Source organism: Pelmatolapia mariae, linkage group LG3_W (assembly GCF_036321145.2).
Source record: "Pelmatolapia mariae isolate MD_Pm_ZW linkage group LG3_W, Pm_UMD_F_2, whole genome shotgun sequence".
Classification (NCBI taxonomy): domain Eukaryota; kingdom Metazoa; phylum Chordata; class Actinopteri; order Cichliformes; family Cichlidae; genus Pelmatolapia; species Pelmatolapia mariae.
The window spans coordinates 76554934-76578860 of NC_086229.1; the positions used below are offsets into that span (position 1 = coordinate 76554934).

General features: G+C 40.1%; 1 protein-coding gene and 1 pseudogene across 1 annotated transcript; one reads left to right on the forward strand and one right to left on the reverse strand.

Annotated features, from left to right (window-relative positions):
* The first annotated feature begins 460 nt into the window (after positions 1 to 460).
* On the forward strand, positions 461 to 5544 carry LOC134623988 (thialysine N-epsilon-acetyltransferase-like; annotated as a pseudogene).
* Positions 5545 to 17906: 12362 nt separating this feature from the next.
* On the reverse strand, positions 17907 to 19424 carry LOC134618631 (uncharacterized). The gene is made up of 3 exons (XM_063464113.1): positions 19322 to 19424; positions 18479 to 18634; positions 17907 to 18380 (listed from the first exon to the last, which is right to left on the reverse strand). The coding sequence occupies exons 1-3, from the start codon at positions 19385 to 19387 to the stop codon at positions 17907 to 17909; spliced, it is 696 nt and encodes a 231-aa protein (XP_063320183.1). The 5' UTR covers positions 19388 to 19424.
* Between the last annotated feature and the right edge of the window lie 4503 nt (positions 19425 to 23927).

Consider the following 23927-nt stretch of genomic DNA (forward strand, 5'->3'; position numbering starts at 1 on the left):
TGCATAGGTGCAGATGACAGTAAGAACCAGTATCTTGACTCAAAAGCGCAGGAAACAAACCCTCTTGTCCACTGGAAAAAAAAAAAAATCTCCATCATACAAGTCGAGGGATATTAAGGTACCCAGCCCGGCCCGCCATCTCTCACCAAGCGCGACTCCAGACTGAGACAGAGTCCAGACCTTCTTCCAAGATACTTGTTCCAGAGCCCCCTCCCTTCCCTAAAATTTTACCTTATCGTGGTGAGGGTTGGTCTGTCCTAGGGATCCCAGGGGCAATTTTGTTTTTATTCAGGGATTTTTGACCCCTGGTAGGGTCTCGTGTGGCAAATTGGTCCTTGGTGAGTAACAAAAATCTATGGAACCGTTCACCCTGCCCAGGATAGGGTACGTTGGTCCCACCCTGGAGCCAGCCCTGGGGAGGGTGACCGAGGGTTTGCACCTGCTGGCCGGGCCTTAGTCAATGGGGCCAGGCTTTGCACCACCCAAACAGGGGACATGGGCCCATCCTCCTGTAGGCCCACCACCTCCAGAAGGTGCCTTGGAGGTCAGGTGCAGTGTTTGCCAGGTGGGAGACCCTCTTGGACTGATCCCCATCTACACAGGAATCTCACATCTCTGAATCAAAAACAATTACTTTTACCTTTTTACATTTTTTAAGGAGAATTGAGAAACTTGGTTTATTAAAAATAGGAAGAGGCTAATTCTTGAAAACCCCAGAGATTTAGGTATTCAGGCTCTGGTAAATACTTCTGTAGTTTAACCAAGGTGCTGACAGAGTTAGAAAAAAGAAAAAAAGAGTAAATATTTGACACAACTGTGTAGGCTTAGACAGGTCACTGCATGAGAAGATGAGGTGTGGGATTTATCGTCCAATTTAGGTTTTGGAACTTAATTACTTTTCCAAGTTCAAAGTTAACCAACAGTTACAACAACAACAACAAACTTTATTTGTCACATACACAATTATACAGAGCACAACATGTAGTGAAATGCTTGTGTCCGAGCTGCGGACAGGCTGCAGACATAGCTTTTGCCATTCCAGGGCTTGGTTTTTAGCATGAGGGGTCTAGCCAGGACCGTTACTGGAATCTAACTTGTGACTCCCGCTCCAAAGGTGTGTAGTCTTACCACTACACTATCCAGCTGCCCAAAAATAGTAGATGGCCTGTACGGGGATTGAACCCGCGACCTTGGCATTATTAGCACCTTGCTCTAACCAAGTGAGCTAACCACAATATTATTGAGCTAACCAGGCCATGTTACTACTCCATATAGTTACTATAGTGAATATAGTTACTATTCATTTGTATGAATACTGTGTACTGATACTGCCATATTTTACATGCTTGGTGCTGCTTCTAATACATCTGTATGAAACTTTAAGCATTTAGTGCAATTTCATATTTAGCTTTGTGATTTAGTTTTCAAAACAGGTGGTATATTTAAAATTTTTTGTATTTTCAGTCACGTTTGTGTCCACCACCTTCACTCTGCCTTTAAAGTTAGCTGAGAAGTAACCAAAGTACAGAGGGGAACACTGGACAGAATCACAAATCCTAAAAATAAGTTTGTACAACAGGGTATTAGGCATGCAATAAATACATCAAAAAATTGTACATGTTACAGTGTAGAAAATAATGGGCCAACTCAAAAACAAAGAAAATGACATTAAAGTTGCCGTTTCAAGTCAAACAACTGGCACGGCTGCCTTACCCTCTACAAAATGCCTAGTTTAGATGAGTTAGTGAAACAATTTGATCATCTCTGTTATTGTGTCTACTACATACATCCTCTTTACTGCACAGGGGTCTGACTGTCAATATCCTATCATCCGTCCATTAGCAAAAAGGGAGAAAAATATTAAACATGATTTATAGAGATACAGAAATTAAGCTATTTTGCTCTTAGACTCTCATGACTTATCATAGCAGACAGAATCCCAGTGGTGATAGGATTTAGGAGAAGACCCCCTGGAGTCAACACAGTGATGCTTATGAAGATGAAGACTGACGTTTGGATGGAGCGCCACCAGTTAAAAAGATACAGATGTTTCAACACTGTGTCAAGCTTCCAAAGCACAGATGTTTTGAAACACTGCTCTGAAGCGTGGTTCAACACCCAAGTCATGTGACCACGACTAAACAAGGTTTTCTAGGCATTGCCAGCCACAGCGATTCCCATTATTGTTAACCATCGTCATTTGGGCTGCACCTTGTAATTACTGAATTACTTTTTATACTACAATCATTTAAACACTGAATAAAATACTGCAATTACAAAAAATATTATATAAATATAGAAATAGTATTAAAATATCTTATTTGAATAATTACTCTCATACGGAGGAGACAAGGTGAGAAAAACAGAGACTGAGCTCTATTCACTTATGTCAGCAGAGACAGAGCAGCAAACTCCTTGAAATACCTCAATAAAAATCACCTCTGCTTTCAAGAAGAACATAAAACAGGAGTTTTCAGCTCTGAATCTGTCTGTTGTCAATTTTTTTTCTACTTTCAACAGAAAATGTGTTTGGCTGTAGTGACTCCATCCTTGCTATAACACGTTAATCACTGCAAGACCATAAAGAATATATTTACACTGTTAGAAAAAAAAAACACATCCATTAAATACAGGTGAGTTATTTATTCACATCATTCATGGTAAATTAGTTTTTTTCTTTTCCATTTTTTAACGCTGTGCTACCTTCAAGCGTTGCAGTGTTGAACAAACCTGATGATAGAACTTCCAGTAACCTTAAAAATCAACCAAACACATCCAAACTTTGAGGGCTGTTTGTAGAAGCTGACTGAGCCCAGGGATTTTTCCAAAACATGTGTTGATCACAATTATTGACAGTCTGGTAAAATAAGTATCTGTTGTGTTGTTGTGCAGGGCTTGCTGCGTCACTGATTTTAGAACAGCATCATCAAGATGTAGTGGGATTGCCAAACTGGCCAACAGAAGTCACTGTGGAGATGGGTTTCAGTTTGTTTTGACACCTCAATACAATTCCAGCAATGCTTTAAATGTTTCAGTGTTTCATAAAGCCATCTCTAGACACAGGGAATAAACTCAAAAGGCAGCTATAATGCTAAACTCCCAGAACAATAGAAAACACAGGCTGGGCAGGAATCCAAAACCCAGGGAAACAGAGCTGAGACACACACAGAGAGAGAATGAGAAGGACCCAACAAAGAACTGAGACAAACTGAAGGAATAAATACTCAAGGTGATGAAGGCAAACAGGAGACACCTGAGAGGACAGCTGAACCTAATTGACAAGGGATGTAAAACCAAACACAAGAGACAAAAAGGCTAACAAAATAAAACAGGTAGCTAATATCTGGAAGAGGGCTCTGGACTTAAAAAAGGCTGAGGAACAGTGATGTTAGCATGTGCTAATAAATGAAGACAGCTGATGCTATTTATTTATATTTATTTGTTTTTTTGACCCAGAAAGGTAGTATATCTAGTGATGCTTAAGTTTTTGCCTTAACCGTAAATATATTGTTTTGTTTTATAATTTTCATAAACATATTAAATCCCAGGTGATATCCAAGTAGAGGTTCGGAGCGAAGTTAATGTAGTTTTTTTTTTCATTATTATTTTATATATTTCTTAAAATTTTGACTTATTGTTTTAATTCAGTTTAGTTTCGAGAGCACATTTTCATATTGCACTTTAGCTTTTATTGTTTGAAAATGTTTCGTTTTAGTACATTTTTTTAAAAAATTAGTTTCAGTCTTTAAGGGTTAGAGTTAGGGTTAAAAGACACCCAGAGTCTCAAAAAACACATTAAATCCACATCAGGTGAGTTCTAACAAAAGTTTTACCAAACTATCTTGTAATAAAACTAAGAAAATTGTTTCTCTTCTTAAAAAAAATAAAAAATAGTTAGTTTTTCCAAGTTCGTTAAACTATTTCCTTTAGTTTTACTTTTTTCTTTTTCAAAAGTCCAGTTTTTAATTTTTATTTTAGTGAACTGAAATGCTTGTTTCCAACTTTTTTAGGTTTTAGTTTGAATAACTATAATAACCTTAGTTGAGTTTATTCTTGAACTTGCAATTAAATCTTTCATGAATCTTTCGTGAAACACAGAAACTGGATGTTTAATCTCTTTTTCTGCAGCTGTGAAATAATCTGTGAACCAAGAAAGATATTCTGCCGACATTTTGTTAAATGTGGATTTCAGCTGCTTCAGGGGAAGTAAGCTGTGGATGTCAGTGGTCATTAAAAGAACACAGTACTAAAAATCTTAATCCACCCCTCATTTCTCATTGTCTGCTGACTTCAAATATCAGAGTCTATACTGAGAAGTAGCTACTTATGTCCTGGACCTCATTAATGTTGTGCTCCACTCTCATCAGCCGCTAGAAAAACTCAATAAATCCATGAATTCTCCAGAACCAATCAGCAGAGAAGTTAGCAGCCAAATAGTTTTGGATTCATCAGATTCATCAAGCCACTAGCAGGGGCCGATCTAGAGGGGTGGCATGTGCCACCCTGAAATGGCCTCTTTCCACCCCTAGTGCCACCCTAGTTTTGCATATGACAGTGTTGTTTATTAAAATAAGACAGCATTAACATTTTGAGCCAGGCTACAGTTAACACTGGATATAAATTCTAAAACTGAATATATTGCATAGTGTCCCTGGGCACCAGCAACATGACTCCTGATGTTCTGCTGTCTAACCAGCCTCACCACTAGGAAATGTGACCTTTAATGAAGTTTGCTGCACATTAACTGTGAGCAGCACTACAGATCATATCATTTTTTTCACTGATGTAAAGGGAATGATACATAGTTATGTGTTTACAGTGTAAAGTAAAGCATTATGCTGTTAATAATCATTATGTTAAATAGTCATACTCATTAAATCAGTGGGAAGAAACAACAAAATAAATATATAAATTCATGAATACTAAAACTGTAAACTGTAAGCTCACTCAAACTGATATTTTTCTTCTTTGAAGGCACACGAAGATCGGCTATGCACTTTTTTTCTATTCCTACAGCTCGTTTGCAGCCAGAGCCATTTATATGGAGGACCTATACGTGATGCCTGAGTTCAGAGGTACAGTACAGCCTCTGAAAAGATGTCTCATCATCACTGTGTCCCTATATTGGCAGGAAATCTCAAGTAATGCACATGATCTGTTTTTCAGGGAAAGGCGTTGGTAAAGCACTAATGAGCAAGGTGGCACAGGTGAGTGAAACATGTGAACACTGTAGAAGATAAACCTTGAGGATTTTCCTGTTTTCAATATTTTTGAGCAAAAAATACTTAACAGTGTCTCAGAGGCAGCATACAGAAGCAGCCTCCATGCTACATCTCAGCTCAGCAGTCATTTCTTCTTGTTTTTGCTCTCCTGTAGCTGGCTCTGGCTGCTGGTTGCCACCAGCTCAACTTCACCGTCCTGAACTGGAACAAACCATCGCTGGACTTTTACCTCAGCCAGGGCTGCTTTGATATCACTGCTACAATGGGCTACCACTGCATGCGCTGCGAGGAGGAGGTGCTGAAGCACCTAGTTCAACTTTAACCTATTCATCATGACCTTGTGACTTTTGCAGCCATGAGGGCAGCTCTGCAGGCATGGAGCACCACAGTGGCCCCTTTGCAAAACCTAACAACCTGAAGCCCCTACCACTACATAGGCTTTCTGAATGTCTGTGCACATAGGCTTATTGTGACACATGCCTTTAAATATGAATATAGTTCAGATATGTCTATATACAGATAAATGACATAAAATTGGTTTTCTAATTTAGTTGTCATAGAATAAACCTAATTATATACATTTCCCCCGAGCATTAAGTTGGCATTAAGTTACAAAGAAGGCACATAATTCAGACAATGTCTTTCAGATTTAGCTGATGTTAAAGGTGAGAAGTTATGAATTGCAAATACTTCTTTATTGTACCTAAGTAAAATTTTTGTTTGTCTGTACTTGAGTATTTTTCTAACAACATTTTACCGCTATACCCTACATTGTAACACAAATAACATAAATTATGCAGAAATAATAATTTCTGCATAATTTATAGTGCTGTACACAGGGGTTAAATTGGACCGGACCAATCCAGCACTGTATTTTTGGCGTGGAATAGATTTGTGTAAATCCAAAGCAATACAAAATTTTCTCACAAGCTCAAAACTACAGAGCACAAGGAGCCAAATAACACTACCACAGCAATCCCCAAATTTTGATTCTGTTCATCTGGATGTAGCGTTTTCAGTGGGAGAAACGTTTCGTCACTCATCCAAGTGCGTCTCAGCTGACTCTACATAAACAGGGTGCACCTTCAAGACCGATTGTCAGCATGATCAACTCAGTCACCTATAACATCTCTAAGTTTCTGGCTTTGATCCTCAACCCGTTGGTAGGCAGGTCTGAACACCACATCCAGAACACCTTGGATTTTGTTGAGAAGGTGAGAGAAGTAATTATGGAGGCAGATGAAACAATGGTCTCATACGATGTTACATCTATCTTCACTTGCATCCCAGTGCTACTGGAATCACTGCCTCTGGATTTCAGTTGGCTTTCAGTAAAAGGAGTTTACAATCAGCTGGACTTTGGCTTGCCAGACTGAATGGGAATGGCTGAAGTTTCTACTTTTACACACCCCTAATCTCTGAAAGACAAACTGCACAAACACATCTTCACTAAATCTCTGAAATAATAGTTGTCCTATATGTTCCTTATTTTCCTTTTTATAACTAACATTTACATATCTTTTTGAAGTGTAGGTGTAAGAGACTAATAGAAACTTATCATTTCTTAAGAGGTATGTGTTCTAAAAACAATGTAGTACCACAACAGACAACACTATGAGACTCGGTATTTCTCAGCTACAACTCAATCTGCAGAAGTCTGAGTAACACAGAAATCTCTTTATTCAGTCCATTACTGTAAACTTAAGTCTAAGGAATAGAAAAATACCTTTGCAGAGCAGCAAAAAGGGGAATCCTCCCACCCTTAATATCAGTATCAATGCCTCAGGGAGCTCCAGACCGAGGCCTAGCCACACACACACACACAGAAACTGCAGAAAGACACACATCCACATCCACCCCACCAAGTGTTAATGTACAGGCCGCTGATTCAACTGTAAACGTCCTATCTAATCTATTTTTATTCATATTTCTATATATTATCAACAGAAGCTGTGCTCTGTAAGGAACTTCATCCCAACAGTGACCAGCAGCTAGAGATTAAATGTTGGAGCAAAATAATGAAGAAAAAGGTGTCAAGGTGACTGTAAAGATCATTAAGGCTGCAGGTGCAGTTCAGTTCAGTTTTATTTACATAGTGCCAACAACAGTCGCCTTAATGCGCCTTATGTGATAAGTTAAAGATGGAGCAATAATACAGAGAAATTCGCAATTAACAGGCGACTCCCTATGAACAACAAACAGAGTACGATGATGAGCTTAGCCATACATCCGAGGCAACACTACCGAACTTAGCTAATACTCCAGCACTGATTGAAGATCGCTGTGTTAAATAGTCCGGCTAAGATGGCGGAAGATTAGCAGCAGGTGCGAAGGCTTCAGCACGGGGACGCCCCAGGAGCACGCGCCCCCGAAGGACGCAAACAAACATACAGAGAAAAACGAGAGGGAGAGGGAGCGAGAACGCGACATCACGGGCAGGCCGACCGGTGAGGACCGTCGGACCTTGACAATATCACATTAGTACCTGAAGTAGTCTTTTTCTAACAAAGGACCAATTATCACAGATATAAGATAAACTGCAGTTTCATATACATTTATAGTTTACAGAGTACCTAAAATAGTACTTTCCTACTGGCACAAGGTGGGGCTATGAACCAAATGATATGTGAACTGCTGGGAAGAAAGACACACACTAATCTGGTACGCCTTGCCAGTATAGGATTGCACCCCCTTTTGCCTTCAGAATTTGAGTGCAGTGAACTTATCATTAGCTTTTGATGAAAGAACATATGCTGAAGCTCACAGTACTTTTCCATATCATTGCAAATCTGTGAGATGATCTTAAAAATACTGTTCTTCCTTTAACTGGTCAAACTGTGTAATCAGTGCATGCCTCATGTCACAGTAAAGCCATTCATTACCTGCACAAATATAAAGACCAAAATGTGAATTTAGAAGGTTTTGCTCTCTGCAACAACATACTCTGCTGCACACATGAAACTTTTATTGTTTTCATGTCAAAACCACATAATCTTGAGACAAATTTGAAGGTCATTTCTCTCTGTTGAATCTTCTCATCTTGCCACTGTGCTGTGATCTTGGTTCTGTTATCTTCACAAAAGATGTATTCTTGTTTGGGTTTTTCCATTCACAGTTTCCTGTTTGCTGACATGGGTGTCGTGGTGCTCTCCGAGCCCGTTCTCACTCCCGAGGCGTAACATCCCGACGTTTTGTCATGTCCTGCAGCGTTCCTGAGGAACGCGAAAGGTGACCTTCCACGTTGTTATGGTACGCGGCGGTTTCCAGCCCTGTACTGCAGCCCTAAACTTAACATTATCACTAAGCCTAACCATAACCTTATGCCTAACCTTAACCATAACCGTATCCCTACGCCTAAACCTAACCTTATCCCTAAACCTAACCATAACCTTATGCCTAACCTTAACCATAACCTTATGCCTAACCATAACCTTATTCCTAACCTTAACCATAACCGTATCCCTACGCCTAAACCTAACCTTATCCCTAAACCTAACCATAACCTTATGCCTAAACCTAACCATAACCGTATACCTAAGCCTAAACCTAACCTTATCCCTAAACCTAACCATAACCTTATTCCTAACCTTAACCAGCACTTTAATGAGGTGAAATAGTGTTTTCTAAAGCGATTTTAAGGGAAAAAGCGAAGATGTGTAGATTGAGTCCAAACGGTTCTCATGTGTCCGCAGTTTTCCGATGTCGTGATGTAGGAACGCCTTGGGTGCCCAAAAACGTAATATGTTGACGATTTGTCACCTAGCGTAAAATGTTACGATTTGGGAGTGAGAACGGGTTGGCTCTCCTCATGCTGCACCAGGCTGTGTCAACCTGCAAAATTCTTTCCTTACTGCACACCTCCATCTGCCTCAACATCGCTTGTCTCTATTTCAGCAGATTCCCAGTACCTCCCTTTTTCCCCTCCTCTCCTGTCCTTTTAGTTTTCACGGGATTGTTGCCAATCGGTTCATTTGGTTTTCACCTGTTATCCTTTCACCTGTTTGAAAGACGAAACACCGAAACTGCTCTCTGCACACACCAGGGAATGCCCCTAAGATTTTTTGTATTTATTCTTTATTACTTTCGATTTCAACCCAGCAGTTATGAGAAGTCATGTGACTACAGATTAGCAGTCGTCATTATTTTATACACTTTTATTTTGAGTTAATCCCTCTTAGTGCTGCAGAGAGTAAAGGTTTATTTATTTATTTTATGACTTTATGGGTTTATCGCACTACTTTTGGAACCTTGCACCACGTAGCCAAAGTTGAGGAAAGTACCTGATCTACCGATCAGAGACTCTGGGTGAATTATCTCACTTGGATAGTTTGTGGGCTTGTTGTGTTGCTTTCGCTATTGTGGTGTTCTGAATGTGAATCAAACTGGATGTTAAAATGTTTTATTTTTTTATATGGTTATACAACAGCACTGATGAATTCACTCATAGCCATCATTTGGCACAAGCCGGATGTGAAGCAGTAAAAAAAACAAAAACTAAACAAACATGTCCTGGTTACATATCACACTGATGAGGGTGTGTTAGGTAGTTTCCAGTATTCATCTGAATGACAGCATTTGAAATCGTGCTTTTAATAAGGAGATTTCTACACCGAATAATGGACATTGTGGTGAACATCATTTACATGCTTGACCTTTATTTGAACTTTTAGGTTTACTGGTAGGTCATCACTGATGATCTGTTTACATTGCAAGGCAAAAGTGGTGCGCATCAGCTTTGTAATCAGGACATGATTCTTTTCCCTTTTCTTGACTTCATCCATAATCTGTAGTCTTAGCTGGTCAAGGCTAACAGCATCTACACCCCTTGGGAAGTTCGGCAGAAAATTTACTTCTGCCCTTTTAGGTCTTTTAATATCAGTGTGTGGCGATTGCTTATCTGGATCATTTCTACTTCTCTTTCCAGAATTCACAGCTACCTCTTAAAATTCAGCCCGACTCAATTTAGCACAATAGTTCCCCATCTTAAACTTTAGGCTATTTTTCCACCCATACCAACCTGTCTGTGATCCAGGCTCCTTTAGACAAGGATGCTTAGTGACATATCAGCGGTAGCCAAAGCTACCGCTGATATGTCCCGATCACTGGGGTATGCATTGAAACTATGCATTTTAGCTGCAAGAATTTCAAGAATGTCATGCTTTTGTTCCCTAAACAACTTGAGAGCCTTTCCTTTTCTCTCATAAGCAACATCACCCTCACCAAGTACGAGTTCTAACTCATAGGAAAATGTAGGAATTGGGAAATCCTGAGGCCATCTTCAACCCTGTCTGGAGTCATGGCATGTGGTAGATCAGATAGTGGTGATAGTTCAGTAGCGTCATCTGACGCTACAGTAGCGTCATCTGACGCTACTGAACTATCACCACTATCTGATCTAACAACTTTTACAACAGCTTTCTGTAGAAGCTCCTCAATATCTAGAAGTGAACAAAGCTGCCTGTCAAAGTCTGGGTCTTTGTATGATAAGCTAAAGTCATAGTCATAGTCATAGTCAACTTTTCTTTTATAATGTCTTTTAGCTCATCCACAGATTCTGGATGTGAGAATAAAGTCAGTTTTCTCACAGTTTCTTTGGAGACATGAACATGAAGTAATACGAATTCAGCAGACATTCCCTATAGTTAGAAAAGAAAAGAGAAGAGTCGTTACTTTTTGGGGGGGTTTCACCCTGATCTATTTGGTTGCATGTGGGTTATTCCAAAAGCAATATTAATCTTGCCAGTGTCTGATCAAAATGAATCTTTTTTTGTGTCAACAACAGATGTCCATCAACAGTATAGTATATAACAGGAACATGCAAACATAAACGTTGAAAAAAGTCTAAACATGAGCATGAACATGAATCTGAGCAAAGCAGAAATTCTGTGACCTAATGTGACTTTGACATGAAGATCTGTTATCTGTTTGATAACTATTCTTTCAAGAATTTTTGATATGAAAGGAAGGTTAGAGATTGGCCTATAATTAGCTAAGACCACTGGGTCAAGAAATGGCTTTTGAAGTAACGGGTTAACTGCTGCCAGCTTGAAGGCCTGTGGTGCTGATAGTTAGTTTTACTCGGTGTTGATTCATTTAAACGAACATAATTATCCTGCTGTAACAAGGTTTCTGTAAGGCTGAGTAAATCAGTTTGTTGATCAATTATTAACACGTGTACTAACAGAGTCTTGGAAGAGAGAGAACTACAGTTTATTTATCCACATTTTACTGTTTTACTATTTGGTGTAGATGTGGATATTGTATTGTTCTTTATTTGTGATTTGTCATGTTTAAGTCTGTTTTTTGCTGGTTTTTAGTTTGTTTTTTGTCTGTTTGGGAGCTGACACAGTCTCTAAGGGGATAGGGTTTGGGGATGTTGAAAGATTTTATTATGTTTATGTTTAGAAGTACATTTTGTTTAAGGTTTTTTAGATGTGTTTGCTCTTTTTATTAGAGAAGTTACGTTGTGCAAGCTTTGTGTGCATTCCAGAGCTCCCTGACTTTCACACCCACATCCTGGGATCATGGGAGAGGTCACACACCTTGTCTTATTGTTTATCTCATATATGCTTAGAAGTATATAGTCATTTGTAGATTGAAAGAATGTCTCATCCTAGGAGGTCTGTAACAACTCTGTGCAGCATGAAGAGGGGAGTGCGTTCACTCCTCCTCAGAGTGTTCTGGCATAGATCACACGTCTCCTAAGAGAGGTCGTACCTTCTTTTATTGTTTTATGGTAGGATAAACGTATCTATGTCTGTTTTACTCTAAGTGCATTTTGTTTAGATGAACTGCTGGACTTCCAGGCCAGCAGGGTTAGGAAGTCATTTTATGACCACACACACACACACACACACACAGGGTATTCTTTGTTCACATGTATACCTATGTAAGCTGTCATATGTTAATGAACCTATGCATATTCATGTAACCACAATAAAAGAGCAGTGTTACGGGAGAGCGGACGAGAGCAACTGAGGTCAAGCGAAGGAACGGCGCCTGTCCAGTTCTCTCCCGTGCACGTTAATTTGTAAAACCTGTCTGAGTGTCATTTATTCCAATCTGAGTTGAATTACAGGAAAACTCCTGACAGGGGGGGATAACAGGAGGACAGAAGCTGCAGAGAGGCGTGTAAGACTGCAACTCTGCTTCCTGGTCCCAACTCTGGATAGTCAGATTTTGGGGGGTTTATTAAATTGGTCCATAGTTCTAGAAATGAGAGCTGCTCCATCCAAAGTGGGATGGATGCTGTCTCTCCTAACAAGACCAGGTTTCCTCCAGAAAGTTTCCCAATTACCTATAAAGCCCACATAATTTTTTGGACACCACTCAGACAGACAGCAATTTAAGGAGAACATGCGGCTAAACATATCACTCTCGGCTAATCACTGTTAGTATGTGTCAGGTTTCTCAGTAGGCAGGGCAGAGCAAAATGAAGAAATTGCTACGCCAAAGCAACCCACTCAGCTACCTAGTGACTGAAATAGCAATACACCATCCCAGTGAATACTGGGTAATTACCCCAAATGTGTATTTGGTGGTACAACATTAAGATCATTTAATCCTCCATGGTACTGCACTCGACTGTGGCTGGAGTACTCAGTTGTATAGGATACATGCTTCTGTTTCCCCTGTCGGAAATATTGCAGCACTGTCAAAAGCAGCACTTGATCAAGACAAGGGGCTACAGAGACAAAGTGCAATTACATAAAAAACATTTATACAGTGCACCCCACTCCTTTCTCGCCTCCATTGCTACCATGTGCCTCTTTTATATTTCTGTTTGCCCACTCAAATATGCAGAACCAGCCCAGACAGATGGTCTCTACATGCATGGTTCCCAGCATGAAGGGGGAAGTGTGATGGTGTGGAGGTGCTTTGTTTTTGACACTGTTGGGGATTTATTCAAAATTAAAGCCACACTGAACTAGCATGGCAACCACAGCATCCTGCAGCAACATGCCATCCTATCTGGTTTGCGTTTAGTCGGACCATCATTAAATGCAAATTATAAGTCTGTATCATAATATCTGGTCTAATAACCAGCTGTTTGCGAGATGGTTATTAGATGCCGCTTCAGCCAGCCAGAGAATCCCCTATTGCCCTCCCCTTTCCTCCCTGTGCCGCAAGCAGCAGGCGTACCTCGCAAACAGAGGGCGCCCTTACTCCTCGCAAATGGGCGATAGAAAACCGATCGGTGCTCATGCAATCCCAAAAATGCGCTGGCATGATGTCGTTGCAGCATGGGTGCAATCAACTTTTTTTTGATGGCCCGTGATGGCGCCCCCCCCCCCCCCCCCCCCACCACGATGCCGCCCTGGGCAACGACCCGGGTCGCCAATATATAAAAAAAACCACTACTGTTCAGGTAAACTACTTTGGGATGAGATTGATCATAGAGTTAAGGGACAAGAGCCAACAAATTCCCAGCATTTCTGGGAACTCCTTCAAGACTGTTGGAAAACTATTTTAGGTGACTACCTTCTGAAGCTCAAAGGGCCGCTACTTGGAAGAATCTAAAATATAAAACATATTTTGAGTTATTTCACATTTTTTGGTTACCACATAATTCCATATGTGTTCATCTACAATGTAAATACTCATGGCAATAAAGAAAAAACATGAAATAAGAAGGTGTGTCCAAACGTTTGACTGGTGTCGTACACTGAATTTGATAAAGACTGATTAAACAACTGAAACTATCTTCCCTACTTACCCATGTCTTTGTACTTACCATGTACATTTTTGTCTGCGAAACAATACAAAAGAAGACAGAAATGCTTTCACTTCGTTTTTTTTAACAAGATGTTAATAATGGCTTGAATATCATCATAACCGAAAAATCCCAATGATGACACGTTAGCGTTTTATTTCCCTGTTAAAACGTAACAACGAACTGACAAGAGCCTGCCTCCAACCCCGAGTGGGAGGTATAAGTAGAGTAAACAAACCGTCACTTTGCGTAATCTTTGGACGGAGAAGCTGGAAGGAAGGCACATTCGCCTCCTGAACAAAGCCATGACAGGAGTCGCCGTTATCACGCCTGCAGGTCAGGTGCATCTGATGCCGCTGCACACCGAAATGCTTAATATGGCTTTGAGTTCTTTCATAGTGGAAATGCTGGAGACGATCGTCATCCTAGGTAAATAACCAAAATTGAGGGGGTGGGGGCAAACGCGCAAACATCTTAAAGATCTTTGTTTTGCTTGAAAAGTTACACACACAGTTAGCCTATTTAAATCTGTATAATACTGATAAAATCCCTCAGCTGCTAACTCGCAACAACGATCACCATTATTTTAAACAATAACCTCTAATGCCACTCACTCTAATGGAGGGAACATGTTATAATTATTTATGACATATTTGTAGCTATGTTTAGTCTGAAGGCTGCAAAGTCAAATCCTCTCTGTCCTGTCTTAAGGTGTTTTAGGATGCACCGAGGAAAATGTCAAGCTGCACGTTGATGGCAAGCCACTGGACAGGCCCACTGCATCACTGGCCGATTGTGGAATCAAAGCCGGCTCGACTGTGCAGGTGGTGAGGAAGGTTCACGGAGGGTGAAGGAGTCCATCATTAATTCATGTGACCACGTCAAATGAACAGGATGGACTGAGTTATAAATACGCGAAGAAGAGAAAACGCATCATTTTGATTTAAGTCTGGCATCTCCGACTTTCCTTCTCTCATCATTTCTTCATTTTACGGCTTTTACATGGAGCTCGCTCACTCGCACGCATAAATGAATAGTCCGGATCTCAGGAGGAGCTCGGAATATATAATGATTAATGGCCCTGTAAGTTTTTATGTTATTTTATTTTATTTTATTTTATTTTATTTTATTTTATTTACGTTGGTGGGGCTTCTGTTCCTGGGATGACAAATTAGGATTATCTCTTCTCACTGTATAACACAGATCCGCAGTCTGAAACAGAGCCTTTTTAGATTTCTGATCTTTTAGCTCACATGAATCACTTAAACAACAAGTATAGAGAATATTACCTTTCTATCCAATATAAATTTTAAACGTGTGTGTGTGTGTGTGTGTGTGTGTGTGTGTGTGTGTGTCATATTATTATAATTATGTAGCAGTACACAGAGCAACATCCACAAGACAAAAGCTGAAAAAAGAAATTTGTTTTCAATTTCCTATTTCACACAACATTATCCTTTTATGATGTGCATAAATACAAAAAGGATTCCTGTAGCCTGTGTTCAGTAGTTTCCAGTTTTTATGTCACTGGCAACATTTGAAATAATTTTCAAATAATGTTTAATAAATTATTTCTAAACTGATCTGCCATGCATCGTGATGAGTATTATTTCTGTGTTTCAGATTAATTGGAACATTTTGGTTCACAAATGATCTTGGATTATATTTTTAAATCTAATTGTTTATTTTCTGTGACATGTTATGTTCCACTGCAATGACACAGGAAATCTTTTTCAGATGTGAAATGCCTTAGGTGTAAATGTTGAAGAAAAAGAATTATAAAGAATTATAAAGTATTATAAAGAATCAAATTTTACATGATCATTATACGATGAATAACGAGGCAGGAAGGAAGAAAAATCCACAGGTTTATATCATTAATAATAATAATATGTTTTACAGTTACACGCAAGTCTTTCATATTTAGTAAAATATTAAAAGGTGCAACATTGGCTACACGAACTGAATAATGACATAAACTGACCATGTAATGCTCAGCTTTTACAAATTATTTATCATGTGATGTATTCTAAATGTCTGAAGAGAAAGTGATAGTGAAAGTACTTTAAACACAGGATTTCCCCTGGCTCTCCACATCTACAAAACCACTGGAATTCCCCACATTTGTTATTGCATGATTGTAATAAAATGACGATAACAAGAACAATGACACCGCTCTATCTCTAAGGCTGAGCCCTCACCCTTCAGACAAAACTCTGTGGCTTGTATCGACAGTCTCTCACAGTCAACAACCCACAGCTCATGACCGTGGGTGAGGGGAAGAACATAGCTTAACATGTAAATCATCAGCTTCACTTTTATACTCAGCTCTCTTCACCACACTTAACCAGTAAAGCACTAAAGTGCCTGTCAGTCTCTCGCTCCACTCCCCCATCACTCATGAACAAGTCCTCGAGATACTTGAAGTTCTCCACTCGGGGCAGCAGCTCATCCCTGACCACATGTGCTGATGTGCACTCCACCCATTTCCAGCTGAGAACGATGGCCTCAGACTTGGAGGTGCTGATTCTCATCCCAGCTTCTTCCCACTCAGCTTCATTATCTGGAAAATGACTGAGCTATGAAAAAGCTTGTTTTGAAAATTCCTTCTCCAAAAGAAGAAGCTGAAGCTTTTGTGGCCTTACAGTAAAGTGAAAATGTGTGAAAGGATCTTTAAAATATTGTTACTTCTTTAACTGGTTAAACTCTGTAATTGGTGCATCACTCACAACACAGTAAAGCCGTTCTTTACCTGCACAAAAAAGGAGGAAAAATGAATTTAGATGTTGCCCTGCAAGCAACAACATGCTAAACTGTAGAAGTCAAACTTTTATTCCCTTCATAGTGAAACCACATCATCTTGGGACAAATTAAAAATTTCAGTTTTTCCAGAATTATCCGCACTCTGTTCATTTGGATCCCAGCTGTTATCGTTCTCAGGTTTGAGCAGTAAACACAGAAACTGACCTCTGCACACACCAGGGAACGTCCCCAAGACATTTATTCTGTTTTTTTCACTTTCAGTTTCTCTCCAGCAGTTACAAGAAGTCATATGGCTGCAGATCAGCACTTATATGATTTTATTTTCCTGCTGAGGCTCCAGGTTTATTTGTTTATGTGATGATTTATGGGTTTTATCACTTTTTCTTTGGAAACTTGCATCATACAGTCAAAGTTGATATGACCAGTGGCGCTGTGTTTCTAACACTATGAGTTATTACTTTATTTGGAGAGTTTGGAGGATTGTTGTGTTGTGAATGTGCATCAAACTGGGTGTTGAAATTACTTAATATGAATGTTTGTACAACAGGACTCATGAATCCACTGCTAGCCTTCATTTGGCACAAAAACCAGAATGTAAAGAAGCAAAAAACCAAACCAAACATTGTTCTGGTTACATACCAAACACTGACATGGACAGTTCTAGTTAATAGGTAGTTTACAGTGGACATCTGAGACTAAAGGCTCAGTTGAGCAACCTGGTGATGGGGTTAGGGTTACGATTTTATTGAAGTTGGTTTTGTTGGCTTTTCTTCCCAAGAGATATGTTTTTATTTACATTTACACATTGATACTGATTAAATATAACAAAATTTTACTAAAAGAAACATTTTCTCTAAGCAATTTATCAATGTGTAGCTAGGAACACAATCAAAATGTATGATTAGCAGACAACAACCTGTGTTATATATGTAACTAACCAGAAGACAAAATGTGCACACAGAATGTTTAATCTTATTCTAAGTTTATAAATGAACAACATTTTTCAGATTTATCGTTAGACTTCAGACATGACACAACTCTAAAGATCACATCTGGTAGTAAATTTCTCAGTAATAAAACAAAACATTTTTTATTTATTATGTGATGTTATTCAAAGCAGAGAATTTAAAACACAGCATAGTGAATTCATTTAGAAAAGGCACTCTCAATAAAAGAAAGTGAAAGTTAACAGCCTTGTTTCTTTCCCATTATTTCTTCCACACAGGTATAGAGGTCTGTCTGGGGGCAGCAATGCAACTGGTCAAACATTCGCCAGAGTTTTTCAGACACACAAAACAAAATGTCACATTACATTGAGGGCAATCAACTGATGGGCAAGCCTCTGTGCTGTGCTCCAACAGCAAACCACAGGTAGGACAGGCACGGACCGAGGGACAAACAAGGACTCCAGAATAAAACTCATCCTCATCCTCATACTCGGACTCATACTCATCGTCATACCCATGGAATTTGATATCTGGGCATTTCTTTAGTGTTTCTAGTGACGGGTTGCAGCAGCCACGATTTCCACAGCGGTCTTTCCGAGGCCGTGCACCCTTCCACTCCCTCAAACACTGCCAGCAGAATTCAAACAGCCGTCCTTTTACTGCTGTGCACACTTCACAGAGGACATTCAAATCGGATTCATTCTCTCTCGTCACAGTGGATCTGCATCCAGGACACTACATGGAGACAGAGTTGGGGCAATATTAAATATATAGCTAAATGTCTATCAAGTCTAAATTCACAGTATATAATAACATGTTGATGAAACTCTTACCATCTTAGTAGTAAGTGTCTGCCTGGCAGCGTTGAATTCCATGGTTTTTTGAAAGTACTCCATTTCTTCAGGGGTCAGAAGAGCCATTTTACAAACCTCTGCAAAAGTCCACTCAGCACTACAACCAGACCCACCACACACAAACCTGCTTTCACCCTTTATTAAAATATGGAGAGGTGAGAGAATGATTAGACTCACATTTTGGAAACAAAACACCAAACAAGTTGATGAGTTTTTTCAGGAAGTTACATTATTAAAACTACAAACAAAGAAATATTTCATCATACATCAGAAATGTGTTGCTATATGTACAAATATTTGATGAAACACAGTTTTGTTATATGTTGTCTGAAAGTCATTTATGCTCTTTGCGTTAGAGAAACACTAAAATTATCACAGCTGTAACAGAACAGGTGGAATTCAAAGCTACACTGAAGCCTCACAGATGTATTACAGGTTTCAGTGCAGAAGCAATTTAACTTAAATCACTTAAATGCTACAAGTTATAATAGAGAAGACGGAAGCTGAACATTTCTGACTGTTTTATTTATTTCCTTGAGAGCACAGCAGGTTTCTGCTGAGAGAAGTTCATGAACTTACAGCAGTTCAACGCTCTGTGTGTTGATTTAAGTCAGCGTAGCTTCTTTCTGTCTCCGCTACATGGCAATAAGCCTTATAGTCACACCAATAAAAAACAATGATATATTGGCCACTGTTTTAATTATTCTTTATTTATTCACGTAGATGTAACATAGTCCTGTTAAGAATCAACGCAACCCTGCCGGATGCTGTTTTTATTTGTTTGCTTGTGTATTTTAACAAAGCCAACCTTCAGTGGCCTACCTGGTCCAACAACCTGCGACACCAGTTTGTGAGAGAGGTCGGGGTCACAGCATGACCACAGGACATCTTAGCTCTGCGAGATATGAAGCCTTCATACAAAACTGAGAACAATCACACAGAAGTAAAAAATCAATGTCACACACGAATAAATGTGCATGCATTCTTTTTTACTCTGGTTAGTGTGAAAACACGTAAAACTATTTTTTTAAAATTCTTTTCATTATTTATATTTTAGATTTGAATTGGTTCGATGTCACTTTGAAAAGTGCCCACATGATACTTACAGTCCAAATCATCCTCTCCATCTACAAATGTAAGTGTGGGGTCGTGAGGGTTGTAACACTTCTCCTGTTTTGTTGGCGTGCTTGAAGGCGTCACACTGAGAAACAACAACAAACAGATCAGAATGAAGACTTCCAGTTGGACTTCAAAGAAGAATACTTTTCCTAGAGGCAGATACTTCTTTTTAACATGACGTTTGTGATCAGCGGCTTTGTGTTTCCCAATTGCCAGTCTTGGCAGCCGGGGATCAGTCCACTAGGGCCTCCGCTCCTGACCGAGGCCGGCACATAATGCACCTGACCCCTATGGCGCCTCCTGCGGGTGGTGGGCCTGCGGGAGGATGGGCCCATGTCCCCTTTTTGGGCTGTGCCCGGCCAGGCCCCATGGACTAAGGCCCGGCCACCAGGCGCTCGCCCTCCCTGGGCCTGGCTCCAGGGCGGGGCCCCGGTAACCCTATCCCGGTCAGGGTAAACTGTTCCCTCGATGTTTTCTTCATGAGGGTCTTCTAAATCGCTCTTTGTCAGGTCCCTCACCCAGGACCAATTTGCCATGGGAGACCCTACCAGGGGGCAAAAGCTACATGTGTTTTGTGGACTTGGAGAAGGCATTTGACCGTGTCCCTCGGGGTATCCTGTGGGAGGTGCTGCGGGAGTATGGGGTGTCTGGCCTATTGCTATGGGCCATTCGATCCCTATACAACCGTTGGAAGAGCTTTGTTCGCATTGCCGGCAATAAGTCGGACTCGTTCCCGGTGGGTGATGGGCTCCGCCAGGGCTGCCCCTTGTCACCGATTCTGTTCATAATTTTTATGGACAGGATTTCTAGGTGCAGCTAAGTGGCAGAGGGCTTTCACTTTTGGTGACCTCAGAATCTCATCTCTGCTCTGATGTGGTTGTTGGCTTTATCAGGTGAAGGCCTCCAGCACGCACTGGAACGGTTCACAGCCGAGTGTGAAGTAGCGGGAATGAGGATCAGCACCTCCAAATCTGAGGCCATGGTTCTCAGAAGGAAAAGGGTAGAGTGCGACTCCGGGTAGGGGATGAGATTCTGCCCCAGGTGGAGGAGTTCAAGTATCTCGGGGTCTTGTTCGCGAGTGATGGGAGAAGGGAGCTGGAGATCGACAGACGGATTTGTGCTGTGGCTGCAGTGATGCGGACGCTGCACCGGTACGTCATTGTGAAGAGGGAGCTGAGTGTAAAAGCGAAGCTCTCAATTTACCAGTCGATCTACGTCCAGATACAAGCGGCGGAAATGAGCTTCCTCCGAAGGGTGGCTGGCCTCAGCACTGAGAAGTTCAGCCATCCGGGAAGGGCTCAGAGTAGAGCCGTTGCTCCTCCACATTGAAAGGAGCCAGCTGAGGTGGTTCGGGCATCTGACAAAGATGCCTCCTGGGCGCCTCCTGGGTGAGGTGTTCCGGGCATGTCCCACTGGGAGGAGGCCCCAGTGGGACAGGTAATTTATATTTTATATATTATGCTGTATGTTGTTTAATACATTTCTATGCAAAACAAGAGAAATTTCAATACACAGCAGTATATTCACAGTTGAAACCAGATATTTACATACACTTTAGGGAAGTGTTTTTATTGTTATACATCAATTTAGAGTAAACTTTTTTTTTTACATAAATAAATATTTAAATACCTTTAAATTAGTTAAATGTCAGAATAAAGAGAGAGAGATGTCTATTTTTGTATCACTGTCATCAAATGTGGGAGTACATATACACTAAGTTTGTTTTTAATTAATAAGAAAACTCCAGACGATTCCATTCTGAGCTTAAAAAGCTTCTGATAGGTTAGTAGAGTCCATGTGAGTAAATTGGTGGCACACCTGTGGATGCATATAAGGCAAAACACAGAGCCTGTTTCTTTGACATGGGAAAATCAAGTCAACCAAAACACCAGGAAAAGAATTGTGGAGCTCCGTAAGTGTGGCTCAATTTTGAATACAATTTGGTGTCATTTACAATTAAGAAATACATATAGTTTCTCTCTTTACTCTTAAATTTAACAAATACGTTTTTTATATTTATTAATCTAAAAAAATAAACATTTAGTCTGATTTGATTTTTTACAATTTAAAAAGTGTTTGTGTTTTTATCTGGAGAGTATTTAAAAATCTGGTTTATGATATGCAGGCTTGTTTGCACAACAAGGCTAAATAGTTAAATAAACTTTTCTGAATCTAAATAGTGGACTTTGGTAGAATTAAACAAAATAACTGTAGTGCAGGTCTATAATGATTTTCAGTGCGACTATCATCTAGTTTTGATTCTGGTTCTGTCTTCGTTCAGTCCTAAGTAGTCCTGTTCTAATTCCAGATCAGTTCTGGGTCTGGTTGAAGTGGGGTTTAGTCCTCGTGCCTTGATATAGCCCTGATTTTGTTCTCCCTTGCTGCCTAATTAAAAAAGTGAATAAATATGGTGAAAAGGTAGAAAAAGTAGATATATAAGTACACATATGTCATGCATGTACGACATTCTTTTTCTTATATGAAGTTATTCTATTTCGAACAAAACTCAAAACACAGCCTAATAAATCTTCAACTTCACAGAATGTTTTTCAGTCATTTCTACCGCCCCCCATCCCACATGCATACTACCCTTTAGAGCTATGCCAAAGTGTCTGGCTCCGCCTCTGCTGTGACGCCAGACTGTGACACTGAACGATCACATCGCGCAGTTTACAACAATAACAAAAAAAGCCCGTGGAATCAGAGCAACAGGTGCACGCAGTGTTACCTGTGCTGCGGAGCCGGGTATGGGGCCATCGTCGCTCTGTACGCGGGAAACTCTGGATACAGGCGATAGACATGTGGCACGCTGATGAACGGAGCGACACCTGAATCTGGGTAAGGTGAAGGCACACCTGTGGTCCGGTTGAACATCTGGTTTGGATTTTACTGTCACGGCGTTCTGTCTCTGGTCACGGAAAAATATCCTGCGATGGACTGAGAGTTGCTTTTGTCTGCGCTGAATGTAGGCAGCGATGCTCCTCCCTCTATTCGCGCGTGCGCGCCTGTGTGTTTCAGGCTCGCGCCTCTGAGAAGAGCGAAGAAAAAGTCCTTACCAAACTGGTAAATGCAAGGCAAAAAGTAAAATCAATTACCTGAAGTCTGGGATATAAAACTTTTTGAGACTTTCATTAAGATTATTAAATCCTCCAGCCAGCACTAAAAGGTGTGATGTGGTAGAACCTTTGTGAACGATTATATGAAAGTGAATTTAAAGACAGTAAATAGATGACACACTTTATTTAACACTTGAAAAATCAGGATGTTGAATTCCCAGTCCTTCCCTTTCCCCCTCCTCTCAGTTTTCCTGGGATTGATTCCAATCGTTTCATTTGGATTTCACCAGTTATCCTTTCAGCTGTTTAAAGAAACATTAAACACTAAACCTACCCTCTGCACACACCAGGGAATGCACCTAAGATTTTTGTTTTGATTTTTTTTCTTTCGATTTCAACCCAGCAGTTATGAGAAGTCACGTGACTACAGGTTAGAATTCTTGATTATTTTATACACTTTTATTTCACATAATCCGTGTTAGTGCTACTGGGATTTGAGGTTTATTTATTTATTTTATAAATAAATCTATTTGGTTTGATTGCACTACTCTTGGGACCTTGCATCATGTAGCCAAAGTTGAGGAAAGTACCCGATCTACAGATCAGAGACTCTGGGTTGGATTATCTGAGTTTGTGCATGGGCTTCATGTGTTGTTTTTGTCATTGTGGCGTTCTTAATATGCATCAAACTGGATGTTAAAATGTTTTATTTTTTCATATGGTTATACAAAATGACTAATAAATATCAGATCAACACCATATTTATATGTTTACAATGTTATTTCCCGGTTGAAACGAAACAACGAATGGACAACCACGCCCCTCAGGCGAAGTTATAAAAATTGGTAACACACCTCGCACAACTTGTTGCCTTCAGACTGATAACCTGAAAGGATCGCAGCCTCACCTCCTAACAAAATGATGTCTGCCGCCGCTGTATTGCCTGTGAGTCCGAGGAGGGGGGTGAAACGGCACATGAACCAGCTGCCAGACGTGACCGTGAGCGACCTCAAGAGGGTGCTGAAAATGTGCGCAAACGAAGGTAAAAATATTAATTAATTAATTAATTAAGTTTAAAAAAATATGAAATTATCGGTACTCAGTGAGCTTACATTCAATGTTTTAGAACATGTTTTGCATTTTTTCAGGTAAAAAAAACATGTATAAAATGTAATGAAGCACAAATATTTTTAAATGTTTTTGTTTACATTTTTCTCTAGCGCATGAAATTTACACATACAATTACTTGGACC